This window comes from Panthera pardus, unplaced genomic scaffold, assembly GCF_024362965.1.
Source record: "Panthera pardus isolate Hobbes unplaced genomic scaffold, ASM2436296v1 HiC_scaffold_16, whole genome shotgun sequence".
Taxonomy (NCBI): domain Eukaryota; kingdom Metazoa; phylum Chordata; class Mammalia; order Carnivora; family Felidae; genus Panthera; species Panthera pardus.
In genome coordinates, this window is record NW_026526721.1 from 132,107,898 (window position 1) to 132,122,683 (window position 14,786).

General features: G+C 39.7%; 1 protein-coding gene and 1 long non-coding RNA gene across 7 annotated transcripts in view; one reads left to right on the top strand and one right to left on the bottom strand.

Annotated features, from left to right (window-relative positions):
• The window catches only part of ANKRD28 (ankyrin repeat domain 28), a 197,312-nt gene extending 191,703 nt beyond the window's left edge, over positions 1–5,609 (bottom strand). For 2 of the 5 annotated variants that reach the window (XM_019435897.2, XM_019435841.2), the window contains exon 1: positions 5,495–5,605. Coding sequence is in view for 1 of the 5 variants with exons in the window: in XM_019435847.2 (XP_019291392.1) it covers positions 5,495–5,521 (27 nt within the window). In the remaining 4 variants the exon portion in view is untranslated. Of the gene's footprint in view, positions 1–5,494 lie in introns of all 5 variants that reach the window. The other 3 variants (XM_019435873.2, XM_019435847.2, XM_019435855.2) reach the window with 3 other exon arrangements.
• Positions 5,562–14,786, top strand: part of LOC109258784 (uncharacterized) — a 76,595-nt gene continuing 67,370 nt past the window's right edge. The window contains exon 1 of one of the 2 annotated variants that reach the window (XR_008422596.1): positions 5,562–5,675. This is a non-coding gene — a long non-coding RNA (uncharacterized LOC109258784). Of the gene's footprint in view, positions 5,676–6,193; positions 6,290–14,786 lie in introns of those variants that run through there. The other variant, XR_008422599.1, reaches the window with a different exon arrangement.

Sequence of the window (14,786 nt, forward strand, 5' to 3'; positions counted from 1 at the left end):
ATCCTTACCTAATGACCATTAACCCAAAAGAGAACACAAAGATGGCTCCTACACAAAAATAATCCAAATATAAAAACTATTATCCTTTAGTGCTACTGCAAACAAAGTCTAACTCCAGTTTTAAAACAAATTCAGAAAATAGAAACAAACATCCCAGATTATACATGTGCACACTACAAGAAGCAATAAAACAACATAAAAGTATAGAAATTTTTAAAAGAAACTCTTTAATATGATAAAAATTTTATGAACTGATTCATACTACATGAATGGATGACCTTAAAGATATTATACTAAGTAAAAGAAGTCAGACATAAAAAGTCACATGTTGTATAATTTCATTTGTATGAATATCCAGAATAGGCAACTTCATAAAGACAGAAAGTAGTAAATCAGCACTCCCCAGGGGCTAGAGGTAAGGGAAAATGGGGAGTAACTGCTAATGGCTACACAATTTTGCAACTATACTAAAATCTACTGAATTGCACACTTTTCTGGGGGTGTTACTTACTGAATGTTTTTTTAAAATTGAAGTACAGCTGACACACAATGTTACACTGGTTTCAGATATACAGCACAGCAACTCAACAACTCTATTCATTATGCTATGATCATCACAAGTGCAGCTACCATTACAATGATGGTACTGTGATATGATACTATTATATACTACTGACTGTATTTCTTATACTGTATGAAAATCCCTGTAGCTTATGCATTCTGTAACTGGAAGCTTGTAGCTCCTACTTCCTTCATCCCCTTTAGCCCATCCCCCACTCCGTTCCCCTCAGGCAACCACCTATTACTTATGGGACTGTTTCAGATTTTTGTTTGCTTGGTTGTTTCAGATTTCACATGTAAGTGAAATTCATATGGTATTTGTCTTTTGCCTACTTATTTTACTTACCATAATACCCTCGAGGTATACCCATGTTGCTGCAAATGGCAAGATCTTGTTCTTTTATTATGGCTGACTAATATTCCTGTGTGTGTGTGTGTGTGTGTGTGTGTGTGTGTGTGTGTGTGTGTGTGTGTTTGAGGAGCCTCTATACAGTTTCCCACAGTAGCTACACCGATTTACGTTCCCAGCACACCTTTTTCTCCACATCCTCACCAACACTTGTTTCTTTTCTTTTTGATTCTAGCCATTTTGACAGGTGTTAGGTGATATCTCACTGTTTTTTTAAATTTGTATTTCCCTGATGATGAGTGATGTGTAGTATCTTTGCTTGTATCTGTTGGCCATCTGTATTTCTTTGGAAAAATGTCTACCTAGGTCCTCTGTCCATGTTTTAATCAGATTATGATTTTTCCCCAATGCTGAATTGTGTAAATTCTCCATATATTTTAGATATTAACCCCTTATTAGATATATCATTTGAAAATATCTTCTCCCATTCAGTAGGTTGCCTTTTCTGTTTTTTTGTTTGTTTTGTTTGTTGTTGTTGTTGTTTGTCTTTTACCCATTGTATATTCTTGCCACCTTTGTCATATGGTAATTGACCAAATAAGCAAGTGTTTATTTCTGGGCTCTCTATTCTGTTCCATTGATCTATGTATCTACTTTTGTGACAGTATCATACTGTTTTGGTTATTACAGCTGTGCAGTGCATCTTGAATCTGGGATTGTGATACCTCCAGCCTTTTTTTTTCCCCCCCCTTGAAATTGCTTTGGTTGAAATGTACACTTTAAAGGATGACTTTTATGGTATATGCATTACATCTTATTTTTTTTAAGTTTATGACCATTCTAACTACTTTATCTGAAAGAAAACTGCTCTTTTAAAATAAGAATCTTATTTTGTAGTTTGTTTTCTCAAGCTAAGCTAAACTCATGATTACAAACTGGTCCCCTACCAGCCTATTTGTAAAACTACAGCTTTAACTTTTTAATCAATGGTAACTACCAACTTACCTACCAATACTTATAGAGAGATTTTTTTCATAAGTATCTGGATCTCTAACTTCTTAAAGAAAATTGGAATTTTAAAAATACTAGGCACACCTGCACAGTAACAATCTCCTGGAGCTAATAAGCAGCAGCTAATATACCTGCTCCTATCTGCCATGATCGCCATCACTCCCTACTATCTTCTAGGTGCTAAAGCCAGGACCAGTTACCATTTAGCTTCCCAATTGTGAGTTTGTTACCCTACACAGTCTGAACAAAGACAGTCTTCTCTCTCTTATGAGGGCAGACTATGAATCATTTCTGATAAATTAAAATGTAATTGCTGATAAATTAAAATGTAATTATGTAATTGGCCAAAAGGTACAAATTTCCAGCTATAAAGAAGTTCTAGGGATCTAACGTACAGCAAGCAACTACAATTAACAATACTGCATTATATATATGTGCATGCATGTATGCATACACACACACACACAAACTTCAAAGCTGTGAAGAAAGTAGACCTTATCTACACACACACACACACACACACACACACACAAAGTAATTGTGGGAGGGGACGGAGGTGTTAACTAACCTTATTATGTATTCCTTTTGCATTATATGTATGTATCAAAACATCACACTGTACACCTTTAACTTACATGTTATATGTCAATATTTCAATAAAGCTGAAAAATATATTTTTTTAATTTAAATATAATCATATGATTACATTTTTGCTAACTGCAAAGATAAAAATCTGGATAGTGATACCTGTTGAATATAATCCTACAATTGTAAGAGATTCATGCTGTATAAACACTTTAATGTGAAAAAAATCGAGGGGACAGTTCATGTTTCTAGTCCTCAAAGAGAAAACAATTTTCGCCTCATTTACAATTAAAAATTATTTTCATCTACTAACAAAGAATAATGCACTAGTCCAAGTTCTTGTCCAAATATCCTAAAGTTCACAGGTGACATTTCACATATTATCACTACAGTGAGTATTAACAGATACTATATAAAACCAGAGTAGCATCCCAATTGCTTCATAATTGCAATTCATGAATGCAATGGTACAATCAGATTTGATGTCCAACTGAAAACTCAATCCTGTTCTTACCCCCATATTAGGCATTGCCATGGAAAGGGGGAAAGCTGTCTTATCCAGATTTACCGGACATGAAAACAAACTGCTTTATTTAATCACTGATTTTATATTTAAACCATCTAGAACCCACCTGATGCTTATGCACACAAAGAACAACTCCTATCCATTAATAGGTTCTATTTATAATAGTTGTATTTGCAGAGCTAGAACAAAATACAAGGTAAATATGGCAATAATAGAAAAAAAGTAGGTTGAACTATTTCCTATCCCAAATGTAAATGAGGACGGAGTTAAATGCTAGGTTAAGTATCTTCCAGCTTTAAAATTATGTGTACTTATCTACACTGTCAGCTCCTTTTCCCCAAATAAAATAATTCATCTACCTGAACTGTTTTTCATGTAGGTTAAAATTATATTTGTATTCCATTTCATTTTTACTCTCATTTCTAATAGCCAATAAAATATCAACATACAAGATGACTTATAAAAGCAGCTATTCCCTTTGAAATAGGCAAATCAAACTCATTTCTCAAAGTCTTCCAAAAGAGAGACCAGATGAGTCAATTACTTTGTAGTTTAGAGGTAAACCTCAACGTTCTTCCCGTCTGAGCTATGTCACTTCATTAACTTGTCCAAGTAGCCTTAAGTTTACAGGTGACATTTTACATATCATCACCACCACTGAGTATTAACAGATGCTATATAAAACTGGAGAAGCATCACAATTATTTCATAATTCCAATTCCTAAATACACAAATGCAAAGGTGCAAGTAGACTTTATGTCAATCTGAAAACATAATCTTGTTTCTGTTTAAACCTGATGGTGAATAAAATGAGATAATCTCCTAAAAGTGCACCAAATTCCTAATGCACGCTATGATCCAAATCGCAGAAGTAACGTTTTCAAAAAGGAGGACTAGAAACAAAATAAAAATCAATCATTACTTCAACTATAACCTAGGGAAGCACAAAGTGCCATTAGATTGGTAAAGATTAGAGAATCTAGATCTTGAATTTTACACCTTTAAGAGTATATCATGACTTGATTATACAGGAATTAGTTATGTTTTACCTGTTATTCTTCAAGTGCTATCCCATAGAACTTTCTGATGATATAAATGTTCTGTATCTGTGCTGTCCAATACCACAGTCAATAACCACATGTGGCTACCAAGCACTTGAAATGTGGCTGCCAAGACTAAGAGTAATGAACTTTTTATTTTATTTAATTTTAACTAATTAAAACTTATGTTGCCACAGGTAGGCTAGTAGCTATCATAATGGACAATGCTATTCTATCACTTGAAATACAATGTATAAACTTCACTGAACAGGAGAGTTTTTCAAAGTATCATTCCTGACGCTGCTAACACCAGCTAAAACCTTCCTGATACCCAATGATACACGCGTTAAGCCAACGGCCTAAAAAAGAAAACAAAATTCATTTATGAAATGAGAATTCATGATACCAAGATTCAGAATTTAAGGCACAGTATTCACTAAGAGATGATATTAAAAAAGACATCTCAAGTTTTTCCTCATTGTTTCTGAAAAAGGGGTACTCACTTTAAGAACAGTTTCCCAATATATGTAAGTTACTTTCCCTTCAAATCTGCCCAGTACCTTCTGTTCAAAAAAAAAAAAAAAAAAAAATGGCAAAAATAAATTCTCAGCACTATTACGTCTACTGCCTCTCGGTAAATTTCATACGTTAATTTCCCTCTCCTTAAAGAGACACAAATGTTTGGAAGCCTCTGCACCGCCTGAAAGCCTTCTTACCCTTATTTCCATATTTTCAGGTGTACAAATCATTCTGATATAGTTGCCATTTCGTTTCTAGACACAATTTTTTTCTTCAGTGCGAAAGAGTCACTACTCTTTTCGGCACTTCAGGTATTCTTCGACCAGCTCTTCGTAAGTCAAGAAAAGTAACCAAAATGGTGCACAAAATGTCAAAAGAAAACAAGTCTAGGAACTTGCAGGTTGAATAGCTAGTCCCGAAGCAGAATCAACCGACTTTAACCCGGAGAGAGCGTGCCTCAAACTATCCGGCGAAACAAACAGGCGAGCAAGGTCGTGACCTAAGGTCACAGCCGCCAGCACCGCTCCCGCCCGGCAGCGGAAAGCCACCTGTTAGGCCCGAGCCTCACCTGGCAGGAGAGAGGAGGTGCACACCCGGCAGCGCGCCGGGCGCGGGCGCCTAGGCGGCCAGCGCGGGACCCGCCCCTCACGCGGCGGCGACCGGAGACGGCGGCGAGCCCCCCAGCCGCACGTGGGCTTCACCCGGCCGGTGCTTCGCTGACAGGAGGGTCGCCCGCGGTCCCCGGCCCGGCCTCAGCGCGCTAGTCCCCGGGGCGGCACCCCGCCTCCCTCGCACCCACCCCGCCGAGCGGGCGCCCGGGCGGCCCACACAGCTGGCCCGCCGCCCTCCCTCCCTTCCTTCCTCTCCGGTCGGCGCGATCCCGCCCCGCCGCCCCTCACCTACCTGGTCACGGAGTTTGAGGAACGCCATGGCGGTCGCCTCCGCCGCCGCCCCGGCCCACCGCTTCCGCCCCCGTAGCTTCGGTCGCTGCCCGGAGCCAGCGGGTCCGCGGCTGGCTGCGCTGAGGAGTCCGCGGGCAGGGGGCGGTGCCGCCTCCCGGGCCGCCCGCCGCCGCTACCGAGAGGTAAGGAGCCCGGTCGGTCCCGCCTCCTCCTGAGTACTCCCCCGCCCTCTTCTTTCCTTTCTTTCTCTTTCTCTCAGCTGCCTCCACACGCTGCCGCAGCCACAGCCGCCCACCGCCGCAGCCGCCGCCTCCTCACGCCCCCTTCCCGAAATACCCTGGCAGCCCCCGCGGCCGCGCCGCTCCAGCCCGCGGCAGCGGCGGCATCCAAACTCCACTCCACAATATTACCACCACCGCCCGCCGCGATTGGCGGCTGCGCGGGGGAGAGGCCAGAGTAAGCCGAGCGCCCATTGGCCACGCCACCGCGCCCGTTCGTTGCCCCCCCCCCCCCACCTCCTGGAGAGGGAGGGGGCGGAGAGAAGGAAGCTGCGAGGGGTGGGCTGCGAGCTACTGCGCGCGGGGCGGGGGAGGTGGGAGGGGAGCGGCGCCAAGCCGGGGGAGGGGTGGCCAGGTACTCCTGGGCGCGCGCCCCGGGCGCGGTGGGCGGAGCCCTGGCTAGAGGTGGCGCGGGGGTGGGGGGGGGGAGTATCTGGAAGCGGGGTAACGGCCCTGGGCTCGCACGTGGAGGTGGAGTGCGGACGCTCCCCAAAGCTAGAGGACGCTGAAGGAACTGGGTGAGGGGCCGGAAGGGGCGTGAGAGGTGGGCACCTGGGGGCTGCTGCCTTCCTGCGAGGGGAGAGAGGCGAACCGGACGCACACGTGGAGGGAGAGTGAGAATGCGCCCCTGGGCTGGGGGAGGAAGAAGGAGTCACACGAGTGGGGGGAGAGGCGTTCGCCAGGAGGCTGCTGTCCTCTCGGGGACTGTGGGCAAGGCCAGAAGGAGGGGGCTACAGGGGAGCGTAAACTCCCCGGGTCTCGCGCGTCGAAGGAGAAGGAGTGCTCTTCCCCAGCACACGCCCCTCCGGACTTGGACTGGGCACGGCAGGGAGTGAGAGGTGACTCTTGGGGGCTGCCGCCCTCCCAGGGGCAGCACGGAGCCGGAGGGAGGGGGGAGGGGAAGGGGGGCGATGCTGCACTCGGGGCGGAACAGCGGCATCTTTGCAGGCCAAACAGGTTGTGGACGCTGGCTGGAGTCTTTCTCTGCCTGTAGTCCCAATCCGAAGCAAAGCTGTGGTTCTCCAAAATCCTCCTGCCCGGCTTGCATTTTTTTTTTTTTTCCTTTTCTTCTCTCGCATCTAAAGGGTTTTGCCTCCCACTCGAGAGAAATCAATTGAAAAAAAATAATAAAAGATGTGCTGGATTTCCAATAAATAGCATCCTTGGATGGAGAAGAAGAGAAATGATTCCCTCACCCTGCCACACACACACCCCCACGCCACCCCACAGTTCTGAAACGGCTTTTCTTTCTAAGGCAGCAGCACACTGTTGCCATTCCAGGCTTGTGTGGGAGAAGGCTGTTGTGCGCCTGTGTCTGTCCGCCTGGGCGGCTCCAGCCCCTGGTTAATAAAAGGTACAGATGGTTAGAGCACAAATGTGTGACGTCAGGCTCGGTTTAAAAAAGTCCTCTTTTCCGACATCAATTGTGTCTCTTGGGACGGACTGTATTTAGAGGATCGATTTGAGTCTAGTGGCAGTCAGGAGAAAAGGGGACCTATGCCAGGACTGTCAGCTTATAATAATGCTGTCCTTAAAACAAAAAGCTTATCTTTAGCCCCATAGAAAATGAAAATATCAGAGTGCGAAATGAAGAACACTGCTGATTAATAGTATGATCCTTCCAATATTCTATGACATATCAATGCCTTGATTTCATAGAAACAATTTCTTATCTAAAATTAACAATCCTCATCATAAATTATATTTTCTGCTTGAAATGGAAAGATTCTCCTAAGAGGTAGCAATCATGCTGAGGCTAAAAAGGAAGCTAAACTATTCTTGCTTTGTATTATTTTCAGTATCTCACTCTCCTATACTTCAATAACTTCAGCAGATATTGTCATTCAGCCACTCCTTGTCAGTTCAGTGAGTGTGAATGAGTTAGGTTGTGAAAGCATTTGAATTTTCCAAAACAAAAGTGTGATGATATTACTAGACTACTTTGTGATTACAAGTCACCTTTGTAAATAATTACCCACAGGCTATACCCAACATAGTTCTTAGTCAAGGGGTGTAAGAATTTACCCTCATTCCTACGTGAACCTGTTAAGCACTGTGGATGTCTAGCCAGGAATTAATATGTCCCCTTCTCCCCCAACTTCACTCTCAATATCTTCCCCAGGTTAAAGTTCTAAAATTTAAAAGCACAACGGCAACTTGATTCACAACACGGCAAAGATTAACTTTTGGGAGAACACGAGTGCATTTGAGAGTATGAATTTAAGTTGTGGACAGAGTGCATTTTAATAGGTTTTACAGTTGAGCTAATGAAACTTTTCAGAACTCACCTGAAAATCCTAATGAACAATAATTAGTGAAAATATTTTATAATGTGTCATCTTTGACAGTCTTGCAAATGGTAAGCTCTGAGCTCTCCTGGTAGAGAATGCTTAATATCTAGCTCAGTTCCCACCCTTCTTTGTCCTGAACAACATGTAACTTGAGTCTTAATTTCACAATTTGTAAAAATTAATCGTAACATTACCTGGCCTGTTCATCTCACACAATCAAATAAGATAATGATAGGAAAGGCTGTGGGAACTCTGCAGGACCATTCAAATATAATGTTATTACAACTACATTTCCAAAGCTGGAGAGAGGATAACAATCATTCTGGAAAGTAAGAACAAAAAATGGATATGATTGAACAATACAATGAAGTAAGATTTGTGTTCAGATTCTGATAAAATTTTTCAAATCTTTATGATAAGGTTATTCCTCCCTATTATAAAACATTCAAATATTAAAGGAATCTATAGTATTGAAAAATCCCATATCATCAAAGCTAATGAAGCCAGGAACTTGAATGGTCAGCAATCTCTCCTACCCATTCCCTCACCCCCACCCCCACACACACTTCTTAAAATGTCATTTTCATTCTTTTTTACTACAGCCAGCAGCTCTATTCACATTTTAAGTACTCTATAGTCAAAAAGGAAATGTCAAATTTAAAGTTTCAAGGAATGACTAATCAGTTGGGCTAGACTCATGTGACCAGGCCTCAGTCCAAAGGAGCAAGGTCTTAGAACTGAAAACAGCTTCCATTCAGAATTCATGTCTAAAATGGTAGAAGGAAAGGTGTCATACAGATGTGACCACCAGGGAAACTGCTTTGATTTAGGCAGTCACAGTAAATTTTATGTAGTGTGCTGCTATGTCTGGAGAACTTGTCAGCACCTTAAATGTGTCACTTCATTTACATTTTTCAATAACCTCAGTTATCTCTTTGTGTTGGGAAACGGGCCCAGAGATGTTGTGAGCCCATAGTTACCTAACTAATGTCAGGGTCTGGATGCATGAGAGCTTTGAAAGCCAGAAGAGCAATTAATGTGGTAGGAAATTTTGAACCAGATGACGCTTATATAAATGATTTTTATATAGAGACTGAAATACATGGAAAATGCATCTAATAACCTGCCAGAGCAGCCAAGATAAGTTCAGAGACCTGAAGGATAGATATAGAAGAGCCAGTATACATCTAAAAGAGTTTCTGGAGGAGAGAAAATGAGAGCAATATCCAAAGAGATGATTGTGAGAATTTTTCAGACCTGAAGAAACCATGGGTTACCAAATCAAAAGAAAATGCTGAGGCTCAAGCAGAATAAATTTTTGAAACTAAGACCTGTATAGAGGAGTGAAATTACAGAATACCAAATGCAATAAGAAAATGTTAAAAGGTACCATTTTGACAGGAATGAGCTGTCAGCAGATTTATAAGCAGCAATAGGTGACAGAAGGAAAATATCTTCAAAGTACTGACAGTCCATAACTGAAAAACTAGTATTCTATACCTAGCTAAACTATCTTTCAAAAGGAAGACCAAAATAAACACATTTTCAAATTTAGTACTCACAGATGCTCATTGGAGGACATACTAAAGAATTTGCTCCAATAAGAAAAGCTGAACCCAAAAGGGATAAGTAAGTATGGGATAAGGAAGAATAAACAAATAAATTAACAAATATATTGGTTAATCTAAATCAGGATTATTTTTTTATATTACAGTATTTTGGAATTTTAAAACCAGGTGAAATTAAAATATGAGCCCTTAAAAATATCATAGATGATGGCAGAAAGGGAGTTCTGAATTAAAGACTCAATTTCTTTTACTCAGGAGTGAAATATGCCTTAACTTCAGACTTTCACAAGTTATTATATTGGTTAAAATCCTTTGTTGCAAACAACAGACTTCAAGCAAGAATTTCTTAAATTGACATTCAGCAGCTCCAGGGTCATTGGGTAAGAAGAAAAAAGAAAAGCTTGGGTTAAGGTTCTAGAAAAAAATTGCCCTAAACCATGCAGCAGAACTTTCATGGTAAAGAAACTGCTGCTATTCCCATCAAACACTAAATGCCGTGAACTCAACTTTTCTTCCCCTGTTCCTGCTATCAACATCAGGACTTTGCAATGACCGCCGCCGTTATAAGCTTGATGTTTTCATCTTTACCTACACCAGGAAAATGAAAGCTGTGTGCAGAGCTTGTATCCTCACATTCCTCACATTTCCACAGGTGCTTCTGGCTAGCACAGCATATGTCATAGGCCCGCATCTTGGTTGCAAGGGAGGCAAGAAATCAGAGTTCTGAATTTTATATTGGGAAGGTGAGATTTATAACCAGGGAATTATCCTAAATATAGAAATGTTATTTAAAAGATTATGGCGGGGCACCTGGGTGGCTCAGTCAGTTGAGCACCTAACTCTTGATTTCGGCTCAGGTCATGATCCCAGAGTCCTGGGATCAAGGCCCCCATTGGGCTCCACACTAAGGGTGGACCCTGCTTAAGATTCTCTCCCTGTCTCCCTCTTGCCCCTCTCTCCTGCTAGTGCTCTCTCTCTCTCTCTCTTTCTAAAAAATAAATTAAAAATAAAAGATTATGGCAGCCTTGAATATGACAGTCTATTACTGATATATATATAGATAGATATAGATATAGATATATATTAAACATTGAAAGGTATTCACCAAAATTAGAAAGTAGAATAGAATGTCTAACTTCCGAATCTATAGAGGAAAAAAATGACCTACAGAAAACTTAGTTACTGGATTAGCAGGCAAAAAAGAAGAGAAAGAAAAGCAAAGGATAAATAGGAAACAAGATTCTAGAGAGAAATCAAAGTGGTATTAATAAATATAAATGGTTTATATTATTAAAAAATGACACAAAAAACACATTTAGACAGGGTTTTTAAGGGAAGAAACACAGCCATGTGCCGTTTGCAACTATATAGTTAGAACATATTACCAAACATTTGGAGAAAGGCAATTTATTTTTTAAAAAACTACCAAGAAAATACTAACCAAAAAATTGTTCATCTAATAATATCAATATCCAACATAAGAATTTAAAACAAAGATTGATAGAGATAAAGAGTGACATGTAGTAATTATAGAAGGAACTATCCACCAGGACAACCTACAGTCATGATACAATGATGAACTAATGCGCACTTAACCACATAGAGCAAAGTTTGCTAAAACTACATAGAGAAATTGATAAATGCAAAAACTAATAAACAAGCAGATAAAAGATTAGAATACCATGGGATCAATAAGCTTGATATCATGTGAGATTATAGATATGTACACACACATACACACCAATAATCAGTAGTAAAATATAGTCCATACCATTCCTCCAGACATTTAGTCCAGCCATTTTATAGGTAAATTTTACAAAACGTGCAAGAGAAAATGCCTCTCCTTTGTTTTACTTCACAAAGTAGGAAGCTAAAAACCAAGTGCATAACCAAGACTTCTGATGTACCAAGTGCTTTTCAGATACCTTGTCTTCCAAACACCCTCTGACATATCTAGTATTGTGTTTTTGTTTTTGAGAGAGAGAGAGAGAGCATGAGCAGGGGAGAGGGGCAAAGTGAGAGAGAATCTTAAGTGGGCTCCATGCTCAGCAAAGATCCAGATAAGAGGCTTGATCCTATGACCTGAGATCATGACCTGAGCCAAAATCAAGGGTCAGAAGTTCAACCAACTGAGCACCCAGATACACTTGTCAAAAACATACCCAGTTTTTGACAAGTGTAATTGTTTCAACAAGGCCATGCAGAACCATTTCATTTGGTCAAAAGCTCTTCCAAGGAGATCTCTGCTTAACTGCTTCAAATATCTTTGCTGGTGATATGCTGCTTTGTGTTTGAAACACAGAAAACGCATATAATAGACTACATAGGATAAAGATAAATGTGTGCAGAGTATGATATAAACTATGTAAACAAAAACAAAAAAAGCAAAAATCTGAATAGGGAAAATTTTAAGCCTGCAAAAAAAATATACCCCAATATTAAATAAAGTTATGTTTAAATAACAGAAGTAGGAGTCATTTCTTCTATTTTTTGTACCCTGCATATTTTGTTCAGTGAGAAATTGTTTAAGTAGTTTCCAAATATATTAGTGCTTCATGGTTCCATTACTTCACTGGAATAAAAAACACATGAGACATACAGAAGACAACTGTCAAAATCGCAAAAGAAATTCTGACTATAGCAATAAGTACATAAATATGATTGGACTAAACATGCTACTCAAAAGGCAGATACTATCAAACATAATAAAACAGCAAGACCCAACTCTATGTCACAGGCCTACAAGAGACACACCTGAGTTTAAAGGTATTATATTGAAAGTAAAGGATGGAAAAGATAGACCATACAAACAGTAACCATAGGAGGCCTAGAGTGACTATATTAATATCAGGCATTTTGAAAGACAAGAAATATTATTGGAGATGTTTTTGATAAATGGTCAACACATCTAGAAGATATAATAGTTATATATACATCAAAGAACCATCTCCCAAAATGTATGACACAAAAACTGGCAAAAGTGAAAGGAGAAATAGATAATAATAGACATTTCAATATCCCACTTTCGATAGAACAACTATAGAAGACTTTAACAACACTATCAACCAACTTGTCTTAACTTTTATAAAATACTCTGTCCAAAAGCTGCAAAATGCACATTTCTTTTCACGTGCATATGGAACATTCTCCAGGCTAGACCATATACTATAGCCTAAAACAAGTCCCAATAAAATAAAGAAGACAAATTATACAAAGTATGTCCTCTGGCCACAATGGAATTAGAGATCTATACAGAAAGAATCTGAGAAAACACTAAATAGTTGGAAATTAAGCAACACACTCCTGAATAACCAACGAGTCAAAGAAGAATCACAAGGAAAATTAATCAAAATTCATGGCATGTATCTAAAGCAGTGCTTAGAGAGAAATGTGTAACTTTAGATGCCTATATAGGAAAAAAGTTCTTACATCCAGATGGCAAACAGACACATGAAAACATGCTCAACATCACTCATCATCAGGGAAATACAAATCAAAACCATAGTGAGATACCACCTCACACCAGTCAGAATAGCTAAAACTAACAACTCAGGAAACAATAGATGTTGGCAAGGATATGGAGAAAGGGGAACCATTTTGCACTGTTGGTGGGAATGCAAACTGGTGCAGCCATTCTGGAAAACAGTATGGAGATTCCTCAAAAAATTAAAAATACGGGGCGCCTGGGTGGCGCAGTCGGTTAAGCGTCCGACTTCAGCCAGGTCACGATCTCGCGGTCCGTGAGTTCGAGCCCCACGTCGGGCTCTGGGCTGATGGCTTGGAGCCTGGAGCCTGTTTCCGATTCTGTGTCTCCCTCTCTCTCTGCCCCTCCCCCGTTCATGCTCTGTCTCTCTCTGTCCCAAAAATAAATAAAAAAGCTTGAAAAAAAAATTAAAAAAAAAAAAAAATTAAAAATACAACTACCCTATGACCCAGCAATTGCACTACTAGGAATTTATCCAAAGGATACAAAAATGCTGATTCAAAGGGGCACATGTACCCCAATGTTTATAGTGGTGCTATCAGCATTAGCCTAATTGTGGAAAGAGCCTAAGTGCCCATCCCATGATGAATGAATAAAGAAGATGTGGTATATATATGTACATATATATACATATGCATATGTATATATATATACAAGAAATGTATATATATGTATATATATAAACACATACGTACAATGGAATACTACACAATGATGAAAAAGTGAAATATTGCCATTTGCAACAATGTGGATGGAACTGGAGGATATTATGCTAAGTGAAATAAGTCAGAAAGATATCATGATTTCACTCATATGTGGAATTTGAGAAACTCAACAGATGAACATAAGGGAAGAGAAGGAAAAAGAAGATAAAAACAGAGAGGGAGGCAAACCATAAGAGACTCTTAAGTACAGAAAACAAACAGGGTTGCTGGGAGGTGGGGGAGTGGGTTAAATGGCCAACGGGCATTAAGAAGAGCACTTTTCAGGAGAAGCACTGGGTATCATATGTAAGAGATACTCACTAGGTTCTACTCCTGAAGCCCAAGACTACACTGTATGTTAACTAACTTGAAAATTAAATAAAAGAAAAAAAAGTCTTAAAAACCTAAGATTCTGCATTAAACTAGAAAACAAAGAGCAAGCTAAACACAAAGCAAGTAGAAGGAATTAAGTAATTATTATAGCAGAAAAACAATAGAGAAAATTTTTTAAAGCTGATTCTTTGAAAAAATCAATAAAACTGACAAACCCTTAACTAGACTGACCAAGAAGCTAAGAGAAAAGGCACCAATTACTAAAGTTATAAAAGATAGAAAGATATTGCTACCAACTCTGCAGAAATTAAAAGGATTATAAGGGAATATTATCAACAGCTAAATGTCAATAAATTAAACAACTTAGATAAAATGGAAAAATTTCTATAAGTACACAAATAACCAAGACTAACTCAAGAAGAAACAAAATATCTGCATAAACCTTTAACAAGTAAAGATATTGCATTAGTAATTTAAAATCTCACAAACAAAAGCCAGGCCCAGATGGTGTCACTGGTGAATTCAATCAAACATTTTAAAGAAGAAATAAGAATGGGGTGCCTTAGTTGGTGGCTTAGTTGGTTAAGCATCCAACTTTGGCTCAGGTCATGATCTCATGGTCCGTGAATTTGAGC